The sequence below is a fragment of the Lepidochelys kempii genome, chromosome 2 (genome assembly GCF_965140265.1).
Source record: "Lepidochelys kempii isolate rLepKem1 chromosome 2, rLepKem1.hap2, whole genome shotgun sequence".
NCBI classification, from domain to species: domain Eukaryota; kingdom Metazoa; phylum Chordata; order Testudines; family Cheloniidae; genus Lepidochelys; species Lepidochelys kempii.
The window spans coordinates 148,571,437-148,594,634 of NC_133257.1; the positions used below are offsets into that span (position 1 = coordinate 148,571,437).

Below are 23,198 nucleotides of genomic sequence, written 5' to 3' on the forward strand. Positions count from 1 at the left end.
TTCCAAGTTTCCATCCTTGAGTGATTTAAGTTCTGTGAACTTTTCCCTTGCTGATTTAGCTATGGTAGCCAGTCATATGCTTTGTGACTTTCTCTAGACTTTTTATTTGACTACTGTCAGATCCACCTCCCTTAGTAACCATTCATGATTTTTATATTGCTACACCCTAGGAAAATCTGGTCTTTGAGTCTTTTAATATTATATATTCAGAGGATTGATATTTTAGTTTTAAGTTTGTGATAAACTCATCTATTGTTTCTTCTTCATTCTGTGTTCTCATCCTGAACATCTCTCATAAGTAACATTTTTTTCTAGGAACATTATTTCATTATTTCTGCAAAGCTTTCCTAGTTTTCCCTACCACCATCTTTACTGAATACCTTGTACACATCTAGCACTCACCTGCCTGCCACTGCTGAGAGTAGACCAATTTTTTGCTCACCCTCCAGTTTATTTGTTTCTGTGGCTTTCATATACACTTCAAATTGCTGTTTGAACATCTTCCAGACATAGTCAGCATTTCCCCTGATTCTCAGAGCTGATGGGGGAGTTGCTTGAAGTGGCACAGGCTGTGACGGGTTGGATCACAGAAACACCCTTTGGGACTGCCATCTGATGTGCCTAGACTACCTCTGAGCCTGTTTTCCCTGGAAGCTTGGAACTTCACTGCCTTGCCTGGTTTGAGCCAGACATGCTCGACTGCTGCAAACACAGATCCAAGTCTGAACCACATCCCCCACAAGCTGCAGGCTTAACTGAAAACAGCTCAAGAAGTGCTCCTTTCTCCAGCACTCAGATACCCAACTCCCAATGGGTCCAAACCCCAAATAAAACTGTTTTACCCTGTATAAAGGATAAACTCATAAATTGTCCACCCTCTGTAACACTGACAGAGAGATATGCACAGCTGTTTACCCCCTCCCTCCCCAGGTATTAACACTTACTCTGGGTTAATTAATAAGTAAAAAGTGATTTTATTAACTACAAAAAGTAGGATTTAAGTGGTTCCAAGTAATAACAGACAAAACAAAGTGAATTACCAAGCAAAATAAAATAAAACACGCAAGTCTAAGCCTAATACAGTAAGAAAACTGAATACAGATAAAAGCTCACCCTCAGAGATGTTTCAATAAGCTTCGCTCACAGACTGGATGCCTTCCTAGTCTGGGCACAAACCTTTCCCTGATACAGTCCTTGTTCCAGCTCAGGTGGTAGGTAGGGGATTTTTCATGACTGCAGCCCCCTTTGTTCTGTTCCACCCCTTATATATCTTTTACACAAGGGGGAATCCTTTGTCCCTCTCTGGGTTCCCATCATTCCTTCTAAATTGAAAAGCACCAGGTTAAAGATGGATATCAGTTCAGGTGACATGATCACATGTCACTATAAGGCTTCATTACCCACTTGCCAGCACACACGCATACAGGAAGTTTTAAAAGTAAACAGAGCCATCTACAGTCAGTTGTCCTAATTGATGGGAGCCATCAAGATTCCAAATCACCATTAATGGCCCACACTTTGCAAAATTACAATAGGACCTCAGAGTTATATTTCTAGTTTCAGATACAAGAGTGATACATTTATACAAATAGGATGACCACACTCAGTAGATTATAAGCTTTGTAATGATATCTTACAAGAGACCTTTTGCATGAAGCATATTCCAGTTACATTATATTCACACTTATTAGTATATTTTCATAAAATCATATGGAGTGCAACGTCACACAGGATCTTGAGCCACCATTTCAATGTTACGTCTCTTGCTGGGTCTTCCAGCACTCCATGCCTTCCACTTCTGGTATCATGTGGTATCTTATTGACAAGAAGACTGGTTTCAAGATAACCTCTCTATTAAGAAGGTAAATTACATACAGAAATAAGATAACAAAATTTCCTTCTATTCTCTAGCTCCAGCCTGCAACTGTCCTGTCCTGGGTTCCATTGTTTCTTTCTCCCAGTATTCTTTCTCACAGGAAAACAAACAGGCTGCATAAAAGGAAGTGTGGCATTTCTGTTTCCTGGAAGACTTTTCTCTAGCACACAGGTCAGAAGTGTAGCAGGTGATGTTCCAGAGGGAATCCTGAGGACAAGAGCCAAGGAGTGGTGACATCTGGCAACTCTGTTCGGTAAAATGGTTGGGTACAGGCCAAATGTAGCCATCAAGCCTGCCCTAAATGCTACTTTGATCTTAATGAGGACACAGTTTGTTAGTTTCTCCTGTATGTCTGGAGTGCTCCTTATCAGCTGGAAGGATAGAGTGCTACGTCTGTATGGGTGGGTTGGAACATCACTCAGAGAGCAGTATGAGAAGTTACTTACTGTGTACAGTAACTCGAGTTCTTCGAGATATGTTGTCCGTATGCACATTACACTACTGGTGCACATGTGCCCACTTGTGCTTGAGTTCTGAGTTTTTAGCTAGCAGTATCCATACAGCATGCATGTGCCCTGCAGAGCTGTTCATGCTGTGCACTGAGAGCACATAGGGCAGAGCATGCCAGCCACCTTCAGTATTCTATCAACTGTAGAGGCCCACCATTTTTTTTTAATGGGACTCCACGGTAGAGAGGATAGAATGTGCATATGGACAACACATCTTGAAGAACTTCAGCGGGTTCAGATGGAATTCCATAATCACACTTGGTAAGAAATCTGGATTTGTTCTTAAAGATACCTTGTCCAGGTAGAAGACTGTGTAGAATCATCCATCAGTGTCTGAATCTCTCCTAACCTCCTTGCTGAGATTATCACCACCAAAAATGGGGTTTTCAGAGACAAGTACAAAAGAGAACACATAGCCATCAGTTCAAAGGGAGGGCCTAGGATCATCAAAAGAGCTGGCTGAGATCTCATTAAAAGATCGGTTCTTTGATAGGTGGAAACACTCTTATTAAGCTCTTTAGAAATGTTATGACCAACAGGTGCAAGAAGAGGCTTGTGGCGGAATAGGCTCTCCTGCCAAATAAATCTAGCCTCTTCAGCTTCTTTTGTTTTGGTGTCACTCTGTTCTGTCTTGCCTTCTCATTGGCCTCCATTACAACCAAGGACAAAGGGCTGGGGTGGATGTAAAAACTCTCCTCCCGACCTGTTGTGGAATACCAGTTTTTAAGACACTCTCCCTATGCATATGGTTATTGGGAGGAAGGAAAGAGATAACTGATGGGCTGTGAGCACATCTACCAGCTGGAGGTAGCAAGGGAGAGTGGAAAGGAGCCCCAGATGCTGTACTCCACTTGGAGGGCTAGCATTTAGAGAAGGAGCTTCGCAAAACCCTCTGCAACACAGGAATATACAGACTAGACTAGATATAGACTAGAATACAGTCTGACATAATAGCTCTGAAAAATGTGAACTTGCCCATCTCAATGGATGTTCTTCTCCTCCCCAACTCCCAAAGACTAGCCGTCTCTGTTGTGCCAAAACAGTTTTCAATATAGTCTCACTATGCATGTGGATTTTAGAGCATTTTGAAAATTAATAGCTTATGTTGTGAGTGAGGGGCATAAACTTTACCACAAAAACTGCACCACAGTCCCTGCTGTGCTAAACCAATTTTCAAGACACTCTCCCTATACATGTAGATTTTAGAGCACTCTGATGATTAAAATTAGCTCCTTATTTTTTGGGGGAAAGAGGTGGGGACAGCTGTATTTGAGGAACTTCTTGACCAAATGACCAAAACTTGTACCACTAACTATTTCTGGTCCTCATGTGGCACAGTAATAGCATGGGGGATGGTATTTTAACAGAGTTGAAAAGGTCTACAAAAATTCCACCTTTTGGGTTACAGTATGAGTTTTATGTTTGTTGTAGTGTATGCACTGCTTGATTTATCTATAACAGTTTCTGGGAAATAATAATACAGAGTTCCTATATAATACTTTTCATTACTAGATATTCAGACAACCTTATTCAAGGAACTACAGCTCTTTGAGAGGTGAAATTGATAGGCGTAATCTCTTGCTTTGTGTAGATTGTGCAAATGATTGTAGAAAGTTGAAAGTTCCATTCTATATTTATTTTTATGATACACATAAGTTACAGCTTTGAGTGAGGACAGTACCCTGGCACTATATTAATCAATGTGGATTTTATACCAGTCCTTAGAATAGGACTCTCCATTAAGAGTATCCTTCCTTATGCACAGCAACATGCTGGTGTTGAGGAGTCACAGCTATTTGCTTTTCTTTGATCACACTCACTCCCATTGTTCAGGAAATGAGTGAGAAGCATGAGTCATGATTACCTCATCCTAATACTACTGCTTCCTAAAGTCTGTATCTTCTCTCTATTTAATAAATAATCTTTTTATTGATTATATTTGTACTCTAAAATCTGAGTATGCATGTGGATTTTAGAGCACTTTGAGATATCAGCTCTTAAACCAGCATCTTTGCTTTCAGGGATAGACTTCCATAAGGAGTACCTACAGAATGCAGGCAAAGAACAATTAACGTGCACACCACGAAATTTCTCAGACAGCTGCCAAGGGTAGGCCTTGAACTCATAGTACAAAGGTGCTGCTCAAGTACAATGGCCACAGAATGTCACCTTGAGCCACCCACTTACTATGATAGCGCACTGCTTACAAAAACTTTGCCTTGCAACACAGCCCCAGTCTTGCTGCAAATGTCTCTCTCTGAACAACTTGGTTCAAATTACATTGTAAAACTAACACTTACCCTGAATAACTTTTAAAAGAGCAGTAAGTCTTGGACACTAGCTGTAATCAACTCTGAGCAGTTGGTATCAGTTTGGGGAGAATTAGAGCCATTGTGTATACCCCAGGCGTGCATGAAAAATGTAATAAGAACCATCAAATGTTTATGTCCCAGGATTTTTTTTTAATGGAGAAGGAGGGGGAACCCCTTACTCAAACAACTTCAAACTTGGGCTACTAATCCTACCTGGATTTCCAGGAGACACAGCATAAGTATGATGATTTTAGAGCTCTTAGAAAAAAAAATCAGCTGTTAAACAGTAAACTAATCTGATCTTTAATTACTGTGGTACCATTGGGCCACTATAATGATTACAAACTAATAGGGCATGTCTACACTGCATCTGGGAGTGAGCCTCCCATCCCAGGTATGCAGACTTGTACTAGTGGGGCTTGTGCTAGAATTCTAAAAATAGCTGTGTAACTATTGTGGCTAAGACTAGAGCTCAGACTCTGAAGCCAGGGTAGGGCTTGAGAGCCCGAGCTGCACTATCAAAGCAGTGTCTACACTGCTATTTTTAGAGCACTAGCACAAGTCTGTGGACCCAAGGTAGGAGGCTCGCACCCAGATGCAGTATAGAAATGTCCATAGGCAGGGTTCCAGGGACCACAAACACTAAAATGCTTTAGCCATACCATTACTATTTAATGGTGTCACTACATTGCGTACTCAGAGACAAATACAACAGGATGAGAGTGGGAAAAGTACTTATGTGCCTAATTTGCGTGTCATTTGAACGTGAGCTAAAAAACTTTTGTTTTCCCATCAGCTACAGTGCAAACAGGAACATGATTTGTACTGCATTCCCTATCACATTGCCCCCATGATAGTTACAGACACAATGCTTAGTTGTTTCCCCACACAATCCATGCACAAAGCACATTACAATTGTTTACAAAACCAGACAGAAAACATGGCAATGAAAAAATATTTCCAAACTATGGACCACATTATGGTGTTATTGGAGGAAAAAAGCAAACTTCTGAAATCTGTAGAAGACTATAACTTTAAAAGAGGAGCAGGAAGAGCTGATATATGGCTCTATTAGGAGCATGCCACATTTGTTTTATGGTCTAAGACACTCACTGGGAATATAAAACCTATGAAAACTTAATCCACATTTCTCTGGACTCCCTTAGCTGCACATTGTGAGATTATAGAAGAACATGGGCCAGCCTTAGCTCTTAGGGGCTTGGATTCTGCACTGGGCCTCTGGGAGCTGTGTGGGAATATACTGGGTGACCCACATCCTCCATGACAAGCATCCTCATGTTGTCATTCATGGTCTAAAGCTCCACAACAATGCTGCCTATATTCTGCCTCAGAACCAGCAAGATGTCTTCCATCTGCATTGTGGATGAGCCTACCAGAAGCAGTGGTCTAGGCTACAACACAGCTAACTAACACAGCTTCAGGCATGCATCTTAATGAGCATTAGAGGGCTTTTCAGTCATGATAAGCTAACTCAATTTACTTAGCACACCCTCTTTGCTCATCAGAACAGAATCATTGGGTAAGATTCACTTCTGTGCAAAGAGTCAGCACAAGGCTTATGTACCACTTCAGTCCTATTTTGAGGGCTAAAGTGAGACTTCAGTGTGAATCCTTGTGCTCACCATCTGCACAAGGGTGAGTTTCACTGAGAGAGTGCAAGAAAAGGAATACTCTATTTCCCATCATATCTAACCAACAACTCCAGTTTTGGGGTGCGGGTTTAAGTATAAAACTACCTTATTTTTCAGTCTATATATCTGATTATTTCAGCAGGTGCTCAGCACCACTGAAAAAATCAGACCACTTCTTTATTATTTGTATCACCATCATGTCTAAGACCCAGTCATCAGCCAGGACCCATTGTACTAAGCAAAGTACAAACACAAACAAAAAGATGGTCCCTGCCCCAAAGAGCTTAAGTACCAAAACATGATCATGGTCTCAATTTGAAAATTTTGGCCTACATTTATAGTACTCTCCTAGGTATGAGACTGATATTTCTTTACGGGACATCTTACCAATCAAATACACTTGCTCTGTGTAGCTGGACATGTAATGTTCATTTTAGGACAAGATATCATAATGCACACGTCCATTCATAAGATCACAGCAGTAGTAACATAACGTTGCAGATTATAGTAGAATTAGATACCAGAAAAAACAAAAACATTTTGTAATTACCCAACAGTTTAATTATTACTACTGCAATATGAAATACAAAGAGATAGAGAGGAGCTCTATAGAAAGGATGGACTAATGCAGAGGAGAAAGCTGTGGCCATATGAGTAAAGCTTATAAATAAATGTAATCTTCATCATGAAGATGGGAATCACTATGATCAGAAAGTCTGTGATTGGATACAGTCGTTAGAAGTGGGCAGGAAATATGTAACAGAGATATCAAACAAATGTAATATATTCTTCTGCCTGTCTTGTTAAATCCCTGCCAGCTGAGAAACAGCTGGAGAAAATTTCCGACATAAAAAGTTGTTGTGGGCACATCATTTGCAAAATATCAAAACAAAAACTGGTCAGTAATTCTTAAAACACAGCAATTATTATTAATTCTATAAAGGTTATAAATAACCTGATTAGGTCAATTAATCCATGATGGCTTTGAAGTCTTTACAAAGAGCTGGCTCTGTCACTGTCTTCAGAAGCTGCATAGTAGCCTTTGGGATTTTCTTGAATAGCTGCAATTCACCTACAAAGACATTGCAAAAATAAATCACTGTTCAGAGAAATTAACAATCAAAGTATTTGCTAAAATGCTGATATGGTAGAATAAAGTTAACAGTTGATTTTCAGGAAACAAATGTTTCTGTTATTACATTGAAAAGTTATCAGCAAACCTACAAGATACTGGCAAGAAATGCTGTTCTCATTCATTTTACTTTGGGAAAACATTACTGAATAAATAAATTTGAAGTTTTCCTTCCACACACTTGTGAAAACTACCTACACTGTGTCTCAGAATTTCAGCCTGTAAGGCCATGTATTGAATAACTAGGTACACCAGGGAAAGTGAAAGAGACAATGTCAACTTGAAAAGCTTTATTTTAGAATCTTTCCCTTTACTAATTTATTTGCTTATGCTTTTTATTTTGTCCCTAATGTTGTTGTTTGGCACGCAAATTTTCCCAGGCTGGAGTCTGAGACCCACACAAATGCCATCCTAGTATGTATGAGCAGCTTGCCCCATGAAATTGTGCCTAAAGAATGTTGTGGTCTAGACAGCTGTTTCTGCTGCTGTGCTTCCTTGGAAGAAGAGATACTGCTACCTGGAAATTCACCCCTGGTGTTGAAACCCACTGGAAATAAGCTAGGTTCTTATCTCCCTTAGGAAAGAAGAAGGAAAACTATATAATGCAATAAGCAGTTTGGAAATGAAGACAATTGATAAGGGAAGGGAAAGTATCAATGAACAGTTTACTGTCAATAGGGGTAAGGACAAAATGAGGAAATGTTTGAAATATAGCAGGAACAAATTAAATCCTATGTCTATTACTAGACAGACATGGTAAAGCTGTCAATAGTGATTCAGGAAGGTAGAAGTGTTCCACAAATATTTGTTTTGTATTTGGAAAGAAGATGGATGATGAATTTATATCTTACAGAGACAAGAAGTATTTTTTCCAATGGTAAGTGTAGGTAGGATGTTAAACAGCAACTACTAAGATTAGATATGTTTAACTCTGCAGGTTAAATGGATAACTTGCACTGAAAAGGTGTTTTTCTGCCCTTCTTCTTTAAACTATCTGAAAATCTCTCAGAGCCATTGATATTGACATTTAACAAATTTTGAAATATTGGGAAAGTTCCAGAAGACTGGGGAAAAAACTGGTTTTGTGCTAATACTTAAAAATAGCAAATGGGCAACTATAGGTCAGTTTTCTTGATACTGAGCCAGGGGAAAATCATGGAAAGGATGATAACATAATTAGAATCGTAGAATATCAGGGTTGGAAGGGACCTCAGGAGGTCATCTAGTTCAAAGCAGGACCAATCCCCAATTTTTTCCCCAGATCCCTAAATAGCCCCTTCAAGGATTGAACTCACAACCCTGGGTTTAGCAGGCCAATGCTCAAACCACTGAGCTATCCCCCCCATTAATGTCTATCAACATGACTTTATGGAAAGAAGCGTTTATCAAACTAAAGTATCTGTGTTGATATATATACTTAGACTTCTATCTGGCATTTGATGTAGTACTACACAACATTTTGATTAAAATATTAGCGCTACATAAAATCAATGCAGTAAATTTAAATGGATTAAAACTTGGTAACTGATCTCAAAAGAGTAATTCTGTATGTGAAATCGTCATTAAATAGGGAATTTAAAGTGGGGTCCTGCAAGGATCAGTTGTTGATCCAGTGCTACTGAAATATCTTTATCAACTATCTGGACAAAAAATCTTACATTACTGATGGCAAAGTTTACAGATGACACATACATTAGATTAATAAATTCCAAGGCCAGAAGGGACCACTGTGATCATCTACTCTGACCTCCTGTATAACATATGCCATAGAGCTCCCCCGCAAATAATTCTTTTTGTACTAGGCATATTTAAAAAATATCCAATCTTGATTTAAAAATTGACAGTGATGTAGAATGCACCATGACCCTTGGTAAGTTATTCTAGTGGTTAATTACCCTCACTGTATTCCTTATTTTCAGTTAATGTGTCTAGACATATTCAATTTCAAGCCACTGGATCTCGTTATACCTTTGCCTGCTAGGCTGAAGGGCCCATTATAAAATATTTCTTCCCCATATAGGTACTTATCGGTTGTGATCAAATAACTCCTTGGCCTTCCTCTTCTCTTTGTTAAGTTAAATAGATTGAATTCCTTGAAGTCTATCACTCTAAGGTGTTTTCTAATCCTTTTATTATTCTCATGGCTCTTCTCTGAAATCCCTCCAATTTATCGTCTTTCCTGAATTGTGAACACCAGAAATGGACACATTATTCCAGCAGCATACTAGTGCCAGATACAGAGGTAAAATAATGTCTTTACTTATATTCGAGACTCCCCTGTTTATGATCCCAAGCATTTCATTAGCCCTTTAAACCATAGCGTCACACTGGGAACTTATGTTCAGCTGATTATCCACCATGACCCCCAAATCTTTTTAAGAAGCACTGCTTCCCAGGATAGAACTCCCATCTTTTAAATATGTCCTACGTTCTTTGTTCCTAGATTTATACACTTACATTTAGCCATATTAAAGCCGATATTGCTTGCTTGTGCCCAGCTTACCAAGCGATCCAGATTGCTCTGAATCAGTGACCTGTCCTCTTCATTATTTACCAGTCCCCCAGTGTTTGTATAGTCTGGAAACTTTATCAGTGATGATTTTATATTCTCTTCCAGATTACTGATGAAAGTGTTAAATAGTGTAGGGCCAAGAACTGATCTCTGCAGGACCCCACTAGCCACACACACACTAAGTGAGGATTCCCTATTTATAATTACATTTTGAGACCTATCAGTTAGCCAGATTTTAATCCATTTAATATGTGCCATGTTAATTTTACACCTTTCTAGTTTTTAATCAAACTGTCATGTAGTTCAAAGTTAAATACTTTACAGAAGTCTAAGTATATTGCCTCAGTGCTATTACCTTTATCAAACTTGTAATCTCGTGAAAAATATATATCGAGTTAGTTTGACAGGCTGTTTCCCATAAACCCACTTTATAATTCTTTACTTATAGAGTCCCCTATCAGCTGCTCCATTATCTGTCTCAGGACTGATTTCAGAACTCCAGGCCCATACCCAGGTTGTCCCATTTACTATTTTTAAATTAATGGAGTAATAAATAATGACAGGTCAGTTCTACAGCCCTATCTGAATCATGTAGCATGGTGGGGTCATTTGAAAAACATACATTTTAATAAACCCAAATGCATTAATCTTTGAACAAATAATGTAGGCCACACAAGATGAGGGACTGTATCTTGGAAAGCAGAGATTCTGAAAGACTTATTGGTAGTGAGTGATGACAAACTGAATATGAGCTCCCAGTGAGATTAAGTGGCTAAGGACTTGTGTACATGAGAAAGTCACAGAAGTTTAACTAAGGCTGTGATTTTAACTCATTTAATTAAACTAATACAAACTCTTGTGTGGATATTCTTGTTTCAGTTTTAACCAGAACTATTTCTGTTTAGTTTAAGACTATAAGAAATCTGTTTAAACTAAGCTGAAATAAACCACACAGATTGAAATAAGAGCATTCACTCAGGCGTTTGCACCAGTTTAATCAAACTGGTTTAAAAACTGGTAAGTGAAATCAGCACACTTTTCTCATGCAGACAAGGCTTGAGATAGTAAATGCGATCCTTGGGAACAGAATCCAGAGGAATAAGTATAAGTTGGGAGGTAGCATTACCATTGTACAAAGCATTAATGAGACTATTACTAAAATACTATGTCCAGCTTGAGTGTCCAGAATGGATGTTGATACATTGGAATAGGTTCTAGAAGAGCTACAAAAGTGATATGAAGTCTGGAAAATCTGCCTTACAGTGAGAGACTTAGGAAGTTCCATCTATCTAGTTTAACCATAGAAGCTTTAGAAGTGACCTGATTGCAGTCTAAGATGGGAAGAAGACACAGCGCTCTCTAATCTACCAGCTAAAAGGTATAAGGTAAAAAGGCTGGAAGCTGAAAATAAAATCATAGAATCATAGAATATCAGGGTTGGAAGGGACCTCAGGAGGTCATCTAGTCCAACCCCCTGCTCAAAGCAGGACCAATCCCCAACTAAATCATCCCAGCCAGTACTTTCTCAAGCGTGACCTTAAAAACTTCTAGGGAAGGAGATTCCACCACCTCCCTAGGTAACGCATTCCAGTGTTTCATCACCCTCCTAGTGAAAAAGTTTTTCCTAATATCCAACCTAAATCTCCCCCACTGCAACGTGAGACCATTACTCCTTGTTCTGTCATCTGCTACCACTGAGAACAGTCTAGAGCCATTCTCTTTGGAACCCCCTTTCAGGTAGTTGAAAGCAGCTATCAAATCCCCCCTCATTCTTCTCTTCTGAAGACTAAACATCCCCAGTTCCCTCAGCCTCTCCTCATAAGTCATGTGTTTCAGTCCCCTAATCATTTTTGTTGCCCTCCGCTGGACTCTTTCCAATTTTTCCACATCCTTCTTGTAGCATGGGGCCCAAAACTGGACATAGTACTCCAGATGAGGCCTCACCAATGTCGAATAGAGGGGAACGATCACGTCCCTCGATCTGCTGGCAATGCCCCTACTTATACATCCCAAAATGCCACTGGCCTTCTTGGCTACAAGGGCACACCGTTGACTCATATCCAACTTCTCGTCCACTGTAACCCCTAGGTCCTTTTCTGCAGAACTGCTGCCGAGCCATTCGGTCCCTAGTCTGTAGCGGTGCATTGGATTCTTCCGTCCTAAGTGCATGACTCTGCACTTGTCCTTGTTGAACCTCATCAGATTTCTTTTGGCCCAATCCTCTAATTTGTCTAGGTCCCTCTGTATCCTATTCCTACCCTCCAGCGTATCTACCATTCCTCCCAGTTTAGTGTCATCTGCAAACTTGCTGAGGGTGCAATCCACACCATCCTCCAGATCAGTTATGAAGATATGGAACAAAACCAGCCCCAGGACCGACCCCTGGGGCACTCCACTTGATATCGGCTGCCAACTAGACATGGAGCCATTGATCACTACCCGTTGAGCCCGACAATCTAGCCAGCTTTCTATCCACCTTATAGTCCATTCATCCAGCCCATACTTCTTTAACTTGCTGGCAAGAATACTGTGGGAGACCGTGTCAAAAGCTTTGCTAAAGTCAAGGAACAACATGTCCACTGCTTTCCCTTCATCCACAGAGCCAGTTATCTCGTCATAGAAGGCAATTAGATTAGTCAGGCATGACTTGCCCTTGGTGAATCCATGCTGACTGTTCCTGATCACTTTCCTCTCCTCTAAGTGCTTCAGAATTGATTCCTTGAGGACCTGCTCCATGATTTTTCCAGGGACTGAGGTGAGGCTGACTGGCCTGTAGTTCCCAGGATTCTCCTTCTTCCCTTTTTTAAAGATGGGCACTACATTAGCCTTTTCCCAGTCGCCATGAGTTTTCAAAGATAATGGCCAATGGCTCTGCAATCACATCCGCCAACTCCTTAAGCACGCTCGGATGCAATACATCCGGCCCTTGGACTTGTGCTCATCCAGCTTTTCTAAATAGTCCTGAACCACCTCTTTCTCCAAAGAGGGCTGGTCAACTTCTCCCCATGCTGTGCTGCCCAGTGCAGTAGTCTGGGCACTGACCTTGTTCATGAAGACAGAGGCAAAAAAAGCATTGAGTACATTCGCTTTTTCCACATCCTCTGTCACTAGGTTGCCTCCCTCGTTCAGTAAGGGGCCCACACTTTCCTTGACTTTCTTCTTGTTGCTAACATACCCGAAGAAACCCTTCTTGTTACTCTTAACATCTATTGCTAGCTGCAACTCCAGGTGTGATTTGGCCTTCCTGATTTCACTCCTGCAAGCCCGAGCAATATTTTTATACTCATCCCCGGTCATTTGTCCAATCTTCCACTTCTTGTAATCTTCTTTTTTGTATTTAAGAGCAGCAAGGATTTCACTGTTAAGCCAAGCTGGTCGCCTGCCATACTTACTATTCTTTCTACACGTTGGGATGGTTTGTCCCTGTAACCTCAATAAGGATTCTTTAAAATACAGCCAGCTCTCCTGGACTCCTTTCCCCCTCATGTTATTCTCTCAGGGGATCTTGCCCATCAGTTCCCTGAGGGAGTCAAAGTCTGCTTTTCTGAAGTCCAGGGTCCGTATTCTGCTGCTCTCCTTTCTTCCTTGTGTTAGGATCCTGAACTCGACCATTTCATGGTCACTGCCTCCCAGGTTCCCATCCACTTTTGCTTCCCCTACTAATTCTTCCTGGTTTGTGAGCAGCAGGTCAAGAAGAGCTCTGCCCCTAGTTGGTTCCTCCAGCACTTGCACCAGGAAATTGTTCCCTACATTTTCCAAAAACTTCCTGGATTGCCTGTGCACCGCTGTTTTGCTCTCCCAGCAGATATCAGGGTGATTGAAGTCTCCCATGAGAACCAGGGCCTGCGATCTTGTAACTTCTGCGAGTTGCTGGAAGAAAGCCTCATCCACCTCATCCCCCTGATCTGGTGGTCTATAGTAGACTCACACCATGACATCACCCTTGTTGCTCACACTTCTAAACATAATCCAGAGACTCTCAAGTTTTTCTGCAGTTTCATACCAGAGCTCTGAGCAGTTATACTGCTCTCTTACATATAGGGCATCTCCCCCACCTTTTCTGCTCTGCCTGTCCTTCCTGAACAGCTTATATCCATCCATGACAGTACTTCAGTCATGTGAGTTATCCAACCAAGTCTCTGTTATTCCAATCACATCATAATTCCTTGACTGTGCCAGGACTTCCAGTTCTCCCTGCTTGTTTCCCAGGCTTTGTGCATTTGTATATAGCCACTTGAGGTAACCTGCTGATCATTCCTCTTTCTCAGTATGAGGCAGGAGCCCTCCCCTCTCACGTGCTCCTGCTCGTGCCTCCTCCCTGTATCCCACTTCCCCACTTACCTCAGGGCTTTGGTCTCCTTCCCCCGGTGAACCTAGTTTAAAGCCCTCCTCACTAGGTTAGCCAGCCTGCTTGCGAAGATGCTCTTCCCTCTCTTCGTTAGGTGGAGCCCGTCTCTGCCTAGCACTTCTCCTTCTTGGAACACCATCCCATGGTCAAAGAATCCAAAGCCTTCTCTCCGACACCACCTGCGTAACCATTCCTTGACTTCCACAATTCGACGGTCTCTACCCAGGCCTTTTCCTTCCACAGGGAGGATGGACGAGAACACCACTTGCACCTCAAACTCCTTTATCCTTCTTCCCAGAGCCACGTAGTCCGCAGTGATCCGCTCAAGGTCATTCTTGGCAGTATAATGGGTGCTCACGTGAAGAAGCAGGAAGGGGTAGCGATCTGAGGGCTTGATGAGTCTCGGCAGTCTCTCCGTCACATCGCGAATCTTAGCTCCTAGCAAGCAGCAGGTTTTCCTGGTTGGGGCAGCAGATAGATGACTCAGTCCCCCTGAGGAGAGAATCCCTGACCACCACCACCCGCCTCCTTCTCTTGGGAGCCTCCTTCTCTCAGAATAGACAAATTCTGACTAGAAATAAGGCACACTTTTTTTTATAGTGATGGTAATTAACCATTGAAATAACTTACCTTCAGATCTGGTGGATTCTGTATGTCTTGAAGACTTTAAAACAAATCTGGATGTCTTTTTAAAATATACACTCGAGTTAAATATCTGACAGGAAAACTAATATCACTTTGAGGTTTCTAGTGTGTTAGAGAGAGAAATTATTCCTAAAATTAGATATTATATCTATACTATCTATACTATCCCCCAGGTTGACAGTGTCCCTTTCAAAACAGAGTAACAAGCTTAATTTTGAATTTCTCTGCCTTTGTGGGGTATGAAATACAATAATAGTCAGATAACTGACTATATTTATATATGGCTCCTTCTTGCTGGGAGATGTACTTCCTATAGATATCCCACTTCACAGTTGCTTATTTAAAAGTAGTAACAATTTTTTTTTGATTTTAGTCCTATTATCATTGCCGAGCCCATAGCAGCAAGAGAGAGTAATATGAATTTTTTTTGTCTTGTGCATTATCCACAGAATTAGTAACTAAAGGCTTACCTATGCTGTGCTGCAGTGCAGATTACATGAATATGATTACAGAATGCCCCAAAGTGTTGTGCTGTAACTGCCTTATGTGGACACTTCTGGCATGAACTAAAAGGTACTTAGTTCACATTAACATAGTACTGTTTGAAAGACTACAGTAAAAGACAGTTACCTTTTCCGTAACTGGTGTTCTTCGAGATGTGTTGCTCGTCTATTCCACAATAGGTGTGCATGCTCGCCATGTGCACCAGTGCTGGAAGTTTTTCCCCTAGCAGTACCCACACGGCGCCTGCCTGGCATGGCAGAAGGGGGGCTGTGCTCCCCCCACCCTCAGTTCCTTCTTGCCAGACAACTCTGAAAGAGGGGAAGAAGGGTGGGATGTGGAATAGCCATGAGCAACACATCTTGAAGAATACCAGTTACAGAAAAGGTAACTGTCTTTTCTTCTTCGAGTGATTGCTCGTGTGTATTCCACAACAGGTGATTCCAAGCTATATCTGTTGGAGGTGGGTAGGAGTTCACAAGTTCTCAGGACAGAATACCGCCCTCCGAACCTGGCAACATCCCTGGCCTGGGAGACAATCGCATAGTGTGAGGTGAACGTGTGAACTGAAGACCACGTGGCGGCCCTACAAATGTCCTGGATGGGGACATGGGCCACGAAGGCAGCTGACAAGGCCTGCATCCGAGTCAAGTGTACCCTCACAATGGGTGGCGGGGGAACCCCCGCCAGCTCACAACAGGAACAGATGAGTGGAAATCGGCTCAGCCGAGGTGACAAACAATTGCAAAGACTTTCTGAATGGCTTGGTCCGCTTGAGGTAGAAAGCCAGAGCTTGCTCACATCGAGTGTGTGGAGATGGCGTTCCTCACTAGTAGTGTGAGGCTTGGGTCAGAGGACTGGCAGAAAAGCGTCCTGACCCATGTGGTAGGCGGAAACCACCTTCGGGAAGAATGCGGGGTGTGGGCGCAGCTGGACCTTGTCCTTATGAAAAACTGTACATGGCAGTTCGGAGGTTAGGGCCCTGAGCTCCGAGACCCGCCCAGCCAACGTGATAGCTACCAGGAAGGCCACCTTCCATGAGAGGTGAGACCAGGAACACGTGGCCAGTGGTTCAAACGGGGCCCCGTGAGATGAGCCAGCACAAAGTTTAGGTCCCCCTGTGGAACCAGGGGCTTGGAATATGGGTAGAGATGGTCCAAATCCTTAAGGAACTAGTTGGTCACAGCATGGGAAAACACTGTGTGCCCTTGCACCAGGGGATGAAAGCCAATATAGCCGCCAAGTGCACCCTGACTGATGAGGGTGCCAGTCCCTAAACCCTCAGGTAGAGGAGGTAATCAAGGATAAGCTGGATCAGGGTGGCCGTGAGGGAAACACCCTGGCCTGCTGCCCACCTTGAAAACCGAGACCACTTCGCCACATAGGAGCGGTGAGTTGAGGGCTGTCTACTTTTGAGGAGGACGTGCTGAACCTGTTCCGAGCACGTCCTTTCCTCGCCACTTAGCCACTGAGCAGCCACGCTGTGAGGTGAAGCGTTGCTAGGTTGGGATGGAGGAGGTGACCCTGGTCCTGAGAGAGCAGGTCCGGGTGGAGTGGCTACCGCCAGCCCTGAGAGGGTCCTGTACCAGTGCTGCTGGGGCCACACCGGAGTAACTAGGATGACCCTGGCTTTGTCCGTCTTTATTTTCTCCAGGGCCCTACTGATCAGAGGGAATGGGGGAATGGTGTAGAAGAGCTGGCCAGACCACGACAGGGGAAAGGCATCGGAGATAGCGCCCTTCCCTACCCCCCCAGGAGCAGAACCGGGGGCATTGTCGGTTCTGCCGGGTTGCAAATAGGTCTACCTGGGGAGTACCCCACCTTTGGAAGAGCTGGTGAGCCACTTCTGGGTGTAGAGACCACTCGTGCTGAGAGGAAAAATCCCTGCTCAAGTGATCCGCCCTCACATGCCGGGCGCCTGGCAGGTGGAAGGCTTTTAGGTAGATGTTGTGGTCTATACAGAAGTCCCACAGACTGAGGGCTTCGTGGTAGAGGGCAGAGGATCAGGCCCCACCTTGCCGCTTGATACAGAACATCGCGGCTGTGTTGTCTGTGACAACCCTGACTACCTTGCCCTCCAGGTGCAAGCAGAAGGCCATACACACCAGTCACATCGCCCTGAGTTCCTTGACATTTATATGAAGGGGTAGGTCTTGTAGAGACCACAGGCCTGGGGTTTGAAAGTTCCCCACATGGGCCGCACAATCCAGGTCCGATGCGTCGGACACCAGTTCCAATGACAGGGCCCTGTCCCTGAACGGGACCCCTTGGAGCATGTTGTTTGGGACTGACTACCACCGCAGGGAGGTGATCACTGAGTTCACCATGGTGAGGACTTTTTGTCCATTCTGTCCGTGGCCAGGGAGAACTGCGAGGCCAGACAGAGCTGGAGGGGCCTCATTCTGAGTCTGGTGTGACGGATCACATATGTGCACGCAGACATGTGACCCAGCAGTTGCAGGCAAATCCTGGCTGTCATCACCGGAAACCTTGTGACCACATCGATGAGCCCTTTCAGGGTCTTGAACCTGTCTGGTGGGAGAGAGGCCCTGGCCGACGTCGCGTCCAGTAGCGCCCCAATAAACTCTGTGCGTTGGACCTGGACTAACATGGACTTGGTATTGTTTGTCAACAGGCCCAGGGCAGTACATGTGGACAGCAGGCGTGCCACATGATCCCTCACCTGCAACCAGGAGGTGCCTTTGACTAGCCAGTCATCCAGATATGGGAATATCTGGACCCCCTGGCGTCTGAGGTAGGCCGCTACCGCTGCCATACACTTTGTAAATACCCTGGGGGCGGTGGACAGACCAAACGGTAGGACCGTTAATTAGTAGTTACTGTCCCACTATGAAACAGAGGAAGTGTCTGTGCCCCTCAAATATGTGGATGTGGAAGTACGCGTCCTGTAGATCGAGGGCAGCGTACCAGTCCCCGGGATCCATGGAGGGGATGATGGAGGCCAGGGAAACCATGCGGAACTTGAGTTTTACCATGTAGTGGTTCAGGCCTCACAGATCCATGATGGGCCTGAGCCCCGCTTTGGGATAAGGAAATACCAGGAGTAATACCCCCTGCCCAGGAACTCCTTGGGCACCACCTCTATAGCCTCTAGGTAGAGGAGCTGCCCCATCTCCTGCTTGAGCAGGGCCTTGTGAGAGGGGTCCCCTGGAAGGGATGGCAGTGGAGGGTGGTTGGGCGGGGAGGAGGTAAACTGAAGGGTGTAACCTCAGGAGATGGTGTTGAGGACCCATCGGTCCGAGGTGAGCCTCGTGGACCATTCTGGGAGGAAAGCACACAACCGATTGGAGAAAAGGTGCTTTATTGGGGGTAGGTCCCTGCTGAGAATTGGCAGGGTACCCCCGAGCGTCCCGTCAAAAGCGCCTTTTGCCTGCCTGCTTTCCCTTAGAAGACCCAGGCTGGGGGGCTGACCGGGATTGCCGTTGCAGGCTCTTTCTATAGCCCCACTGCTTTTTGTGGGTGGCCTCGTACTTTGGGAGGGTGGCCTGGGCTGGAGCCTGCTGAGGCTTGAACTTGGGTTTTGCCGGAGGAGGGACATAGAGGCCCAAGGCCTAGAGGGTTGTGCGGGAGTCTTTCATGCCTTGCAGCCTTGTGTCTGTTTCCTCAGCAAACAGAGCCTTCCCGTTGAAAGGGAGATCCTGCACTGACAGCTGTGCCTTGCTGGAGAGCCCAGAGAGCAGAAGCCATGACGACTGTCTCATGGACACCACTGTGGCCATGGACCATGCAGCCATGTCTGCTGCATCCAAAGCGGCCTACAGGGATGCCCTTGCGGCCGCCATTCCTTCCTCCACGAGCATCTCAAACTCCTTCTTACTGCGCTCCTGGAGGGAGTCCTCAAACTTGGGGAGGGATTCCCAGAGGTTAAACTCGGAGTGACCCAGGAGAGCCTGATGGTTTGCTACTAGTAGCTGGAAGCTTGATGACGAATAAACTTTTCTCCAGAAAGTATCCAGCCTCTAAGTGTCTTTGTTCTTGGGGGTCGGGGCTGGTTGCCCCTGCCGCTCCCTTTGGTTGACCAACTCGACCACCAAGGAGTTGGGCGCCAGGTGGGTATACAGATACTCGTGTTCCTTCGTGCGTACCAAGTACTTGCGCTCCGCCTTTTTAGAGATGGGAGCCAACGAGGCTGGTGTTTTGCCACAGGGCAGTTGAAATTCTTGCCACCCCTTCATGGAGCGGCAAGGCCACCCTCCCCGGTGCTGAAGAGGAAAGCACATTGAACAGGGAGTCTGTGGGCCCTTCCATCTCCTCAGCCTGGGAGTGGAAGCTCACTGCCACACTTTTTAGGAGGGCTTGGTGAACCTGGTAGTCCTCCTGCGGTATAGAGGGGGGCAGGGCCACAATCAGCTCCTCCGGACGGGGCGAAGCCGGTACAGTGCTTTGGGTATTGTCCGGCACCAGAGGATCCACCACCTGGTCGGACTCCGGGCACGGTACTGAGGACACAGGTCCCACCGACCTTTTTTCTGGCAGTCTAAAGATGGACGCCGACGGTGCTTCCGAGGCCCCGGCCACCGAGCGAGCCGCCATGGGGGGCTGCGCTGGAGGCCACGGTGCTCACTGGTACCACTGGACTAGCCAGGATGTTTGGTGCCACTGCGCTTGCTGCGGCACCAACGGGGTCGGCCATTTGCGCTGGCTAGCTTGGCCTGTAGATGGGCGCCTGCGAGGGGAGTCCAGGCTGGTGTATGATCAGCTGTTGCCTCTGGACCGGGAGTATTGGCGGTGCTGGGACCTATGTCAGCCACGGGACCACAATCCTGATGCGGAGGAGCGGCGCTGACAGTAGTAGCTGCTCTACGAACGACCTCGATGGGCGGATCCGCGTTGGCGAGGCGCTGGTGATCGATGCCCGGGACTACAGTGCCTTGGCGGAGACTTGGAATGGGAGTCCGAGCAGGAACGGCGTCAACGATCATGCCATAACCGAAGGCGGTATCTCCTGCGAGATGAGGACAGTTGGTGACATCCGCCATGGTCCTGTCGATATTCGCTTTGCAAAGACAAGCGGTGCCGGGAGTCCCGGTTGGACAGCATGCATCCAGACAATCTGGCTGGTGTCGAGGGCGATCCACATGGACTGAGCCCTGAATGGTCACTGGGTTGTGAGCGGTGTCGGGAATGTTCCCTCGACCGACACCAGTACCGGGCCAGTGGCGACTGCGATGATCTCAGCGGCGGCTTGGATCATGAGTGTGTGGCCCACATCGGCGTAGCTCTGGGCACTGGCATGGACATGACGTCCCTGGCTGCCTGGAGGGCTTTGGTCATAGATGGCATCCGGACATCCGGAGAGACTGGCTCCGAAGGGGCCGGGCTACTCCACTCAACATGAGTTGGAGGCCTAGGGCCCAATGAGGATCGAGGACTACCCGACATGGGCCTAGCCTCTGCCCCAGACGTCCCTCAGTGCCGTTGTGAAGAGGGAGTCTTCCCGGTCCTCTTGGCGTGCCCCAGGGATGGGGAGCAGTGCCGACTGCACGATGGTTCTGGAGGGTCTCATGTAACAACACTGCGGTGCCAGGTACCAGTTTGGAGTGGCGTGCCGGGTTTGGGGCCAGCGCCAACTCCATCAGGATAGGCTGGAGCCTAATGTCCCTTTCTTTTTTAGTCCAGGGCTTGAAAGCCTTGCAGATCTTGCACCTTTTGCTGATATGGGCTTCTCCCAAGCATCGCAGACAATCTGCGTGCAGGTTGCTCCTTGGCATAGAGCACCTACAATAGCCGCACGACTTAAAGCATGCCCCAGCCCAGGCTCAATGACTAACTAAACTAACTGAATTAGCTAATTAACTATAGGTATTACTGAACAAACGATGAGTTCTGGGGACGAGCTACAGCAAAGCTGGAGCTGAGCAGTTCCAACACACCTTCACTGGGGGCAAGAAGGAACTGAGGGTGGGGGGAGCGCAGCCCGCCTTATACTCCACCAGGCAGGCACCACAGGGCGGCACTCCCCCCTACGGGTACTGCTAGGGGAAAAACTTCCAGTACCGGTGCACGTGGTGAGCATGCACACCTATTGTGGCATACACATGAGCAATCACTCGAAGAAGAACGTTTACTACGTACCTTTTCATTCACACCAGCAGTGTTCATATGGACAGTTAGAGAACAATACTTTGGTGCATTCTGCAATTCACACCTGTAGTCATATGTAGACATAGCCTAAATTCTTATCACATAAAACTTACCTCAAGGCATTCAGATTTACACACCTTAATTGCACCTTAACTACACACACAAATTCCTCTGGGAAAATAACACTTTCTGGTGATGATGCAGTAACCAGAAAACACAGCTTGACATTCAGACTCCATTTGGTACATTTGCAAGATAGACAACTCTTTAGAAAAAAACATCAAAACCAGAGAACATACATACCCGTAAAAACAGGTTTTACTGCTCATGTTATTGTGGAATAGAATTTACTCATTCCTCAAACACATGAACTGAGCAAACTTGATATAGAATTCATTGAGGGACAATGAATGTGGAACACTATTTTTTTTAAAAAAAGAGTCACATTTCAGAACAGAACTTTAATTTAATCATTAATTTGGGTTTTTTGGCAATTTACTTTTAGTTTCACTTTTAAATTATGATTAAAAACAAAAACAGAGAAGGCAATATTGCCAACCCGAGAAGTCCAAAAATCATGAGTCAGCCCTCCTCAAAGTCATAAGATTTTTTTTATAAAAAGATTTAATCATATTTTTTGTTTGTCATCTGGCTTTTGAATTCTCCTTGCCCTCTCTCTCTGTGTGTGTGATGCAATTATAATGTTGTCAGCTCTCACAAATGTTTAGTGAGTAAGATGATTTTTGCCCCTCTGCAGAAGTTCTTTCTGGAGGACCCTATCAAGATCAGCTCACCAGTCCCTACTGTGCTAGGAATTGTTCATACATATAGTTAGGCCTGGTTCACAGACACACAGATTTTGTACCAGTTTAACCAGTTTAACTGTTGTGACAAAGCTCCAAGCCTGTATTGGTGGGTCTCGCACTTTTGGGCTCTCAATGTGACCTCCCTTTCTTAAGGGTCACAGCCTACCGAGCTACTTTCATCATAGACCAGAATGGGAGATGGGGAGGGGGAATACCCCACAGTCTCTGATGCTCCTTTGAGCTTAGTAGGTGCAGTTCAGCCTCCTGCCTGGACCAAAGCCTGCTTCCCTTCTCAAGGGAGTCTCTGAAGAGCAAAGGGGGGAACCCGGGCCCACTCTCTACTCCGGGTTCCAGCCCAGGGACCCTAATGGTAGCAACTCTTGGTGGCTTCCTCTTCACCCATGGAGCTGCTTTGATTTCCTGGGCCACTTCCCCCTGGTCCCCTTTTTCTAGCTTCACCCTTAGCTCAGCTCCTTTCACCTGGGGGCCTTTTTGAGGGAACTGGAAGGAGAGTTTTTAAAGCAGTTGTCAAGTTTCCTTCCCCACTCTGAACTCTAGGGTACAGATGTGGGGACCTGCATGAAAACCTCCTAAGCATACTTTTACCATCTTAGGTGAAAACTTCCCCAAGGTACAAACTATTTTACCTTTTGCCCTTGGACTTATCACTGCCACCACCAAATGTCTAATGGGCAGAGGGATAGCTCAGTGGTTTGAGCTTTGGCCTGCTAAACCCAGGGTTGTGAGTTCAATCCTTGAGGGGGCCATTTAGGGATATAGGGCAAAAATTGGGGATTGGT

The 23,198-nt window shown here is 45.1% G+C and overlaps 1 protein-coding gene across 4 annotated transcripts in view; it reads right to left on the minus strand.

The window, feature by feature from the left end:
* Positions 1–1,042: 1,042 nt before the first annotated feature.
* Positions 1,043–23,198, minus strand: part of TERT (telomerase reverse transcriptase) — a 136,829-nt gene continuing 114,673 nt past the window's right edge. For 3 of the 4 annotated variants that reach the window (XM_073332442.1, XM_073332439.1, XM_073332441.1), the window contains one exon: positions 6,931–7,421. In XM_073332442.1, coding sequence (XP_073188543.1) covers positions 7,318–7,421 — 104 coding nt within the window. In that variant the 3' untranslated portion in view covers positions 6,931–7,317. Of the gene's footprint in view, positions 1,320–6,930; positions 7,422–23,198 lie in introns of those variants that run through there. The other variant, XM_073332440.1, reaches the window with a different exon arrangement.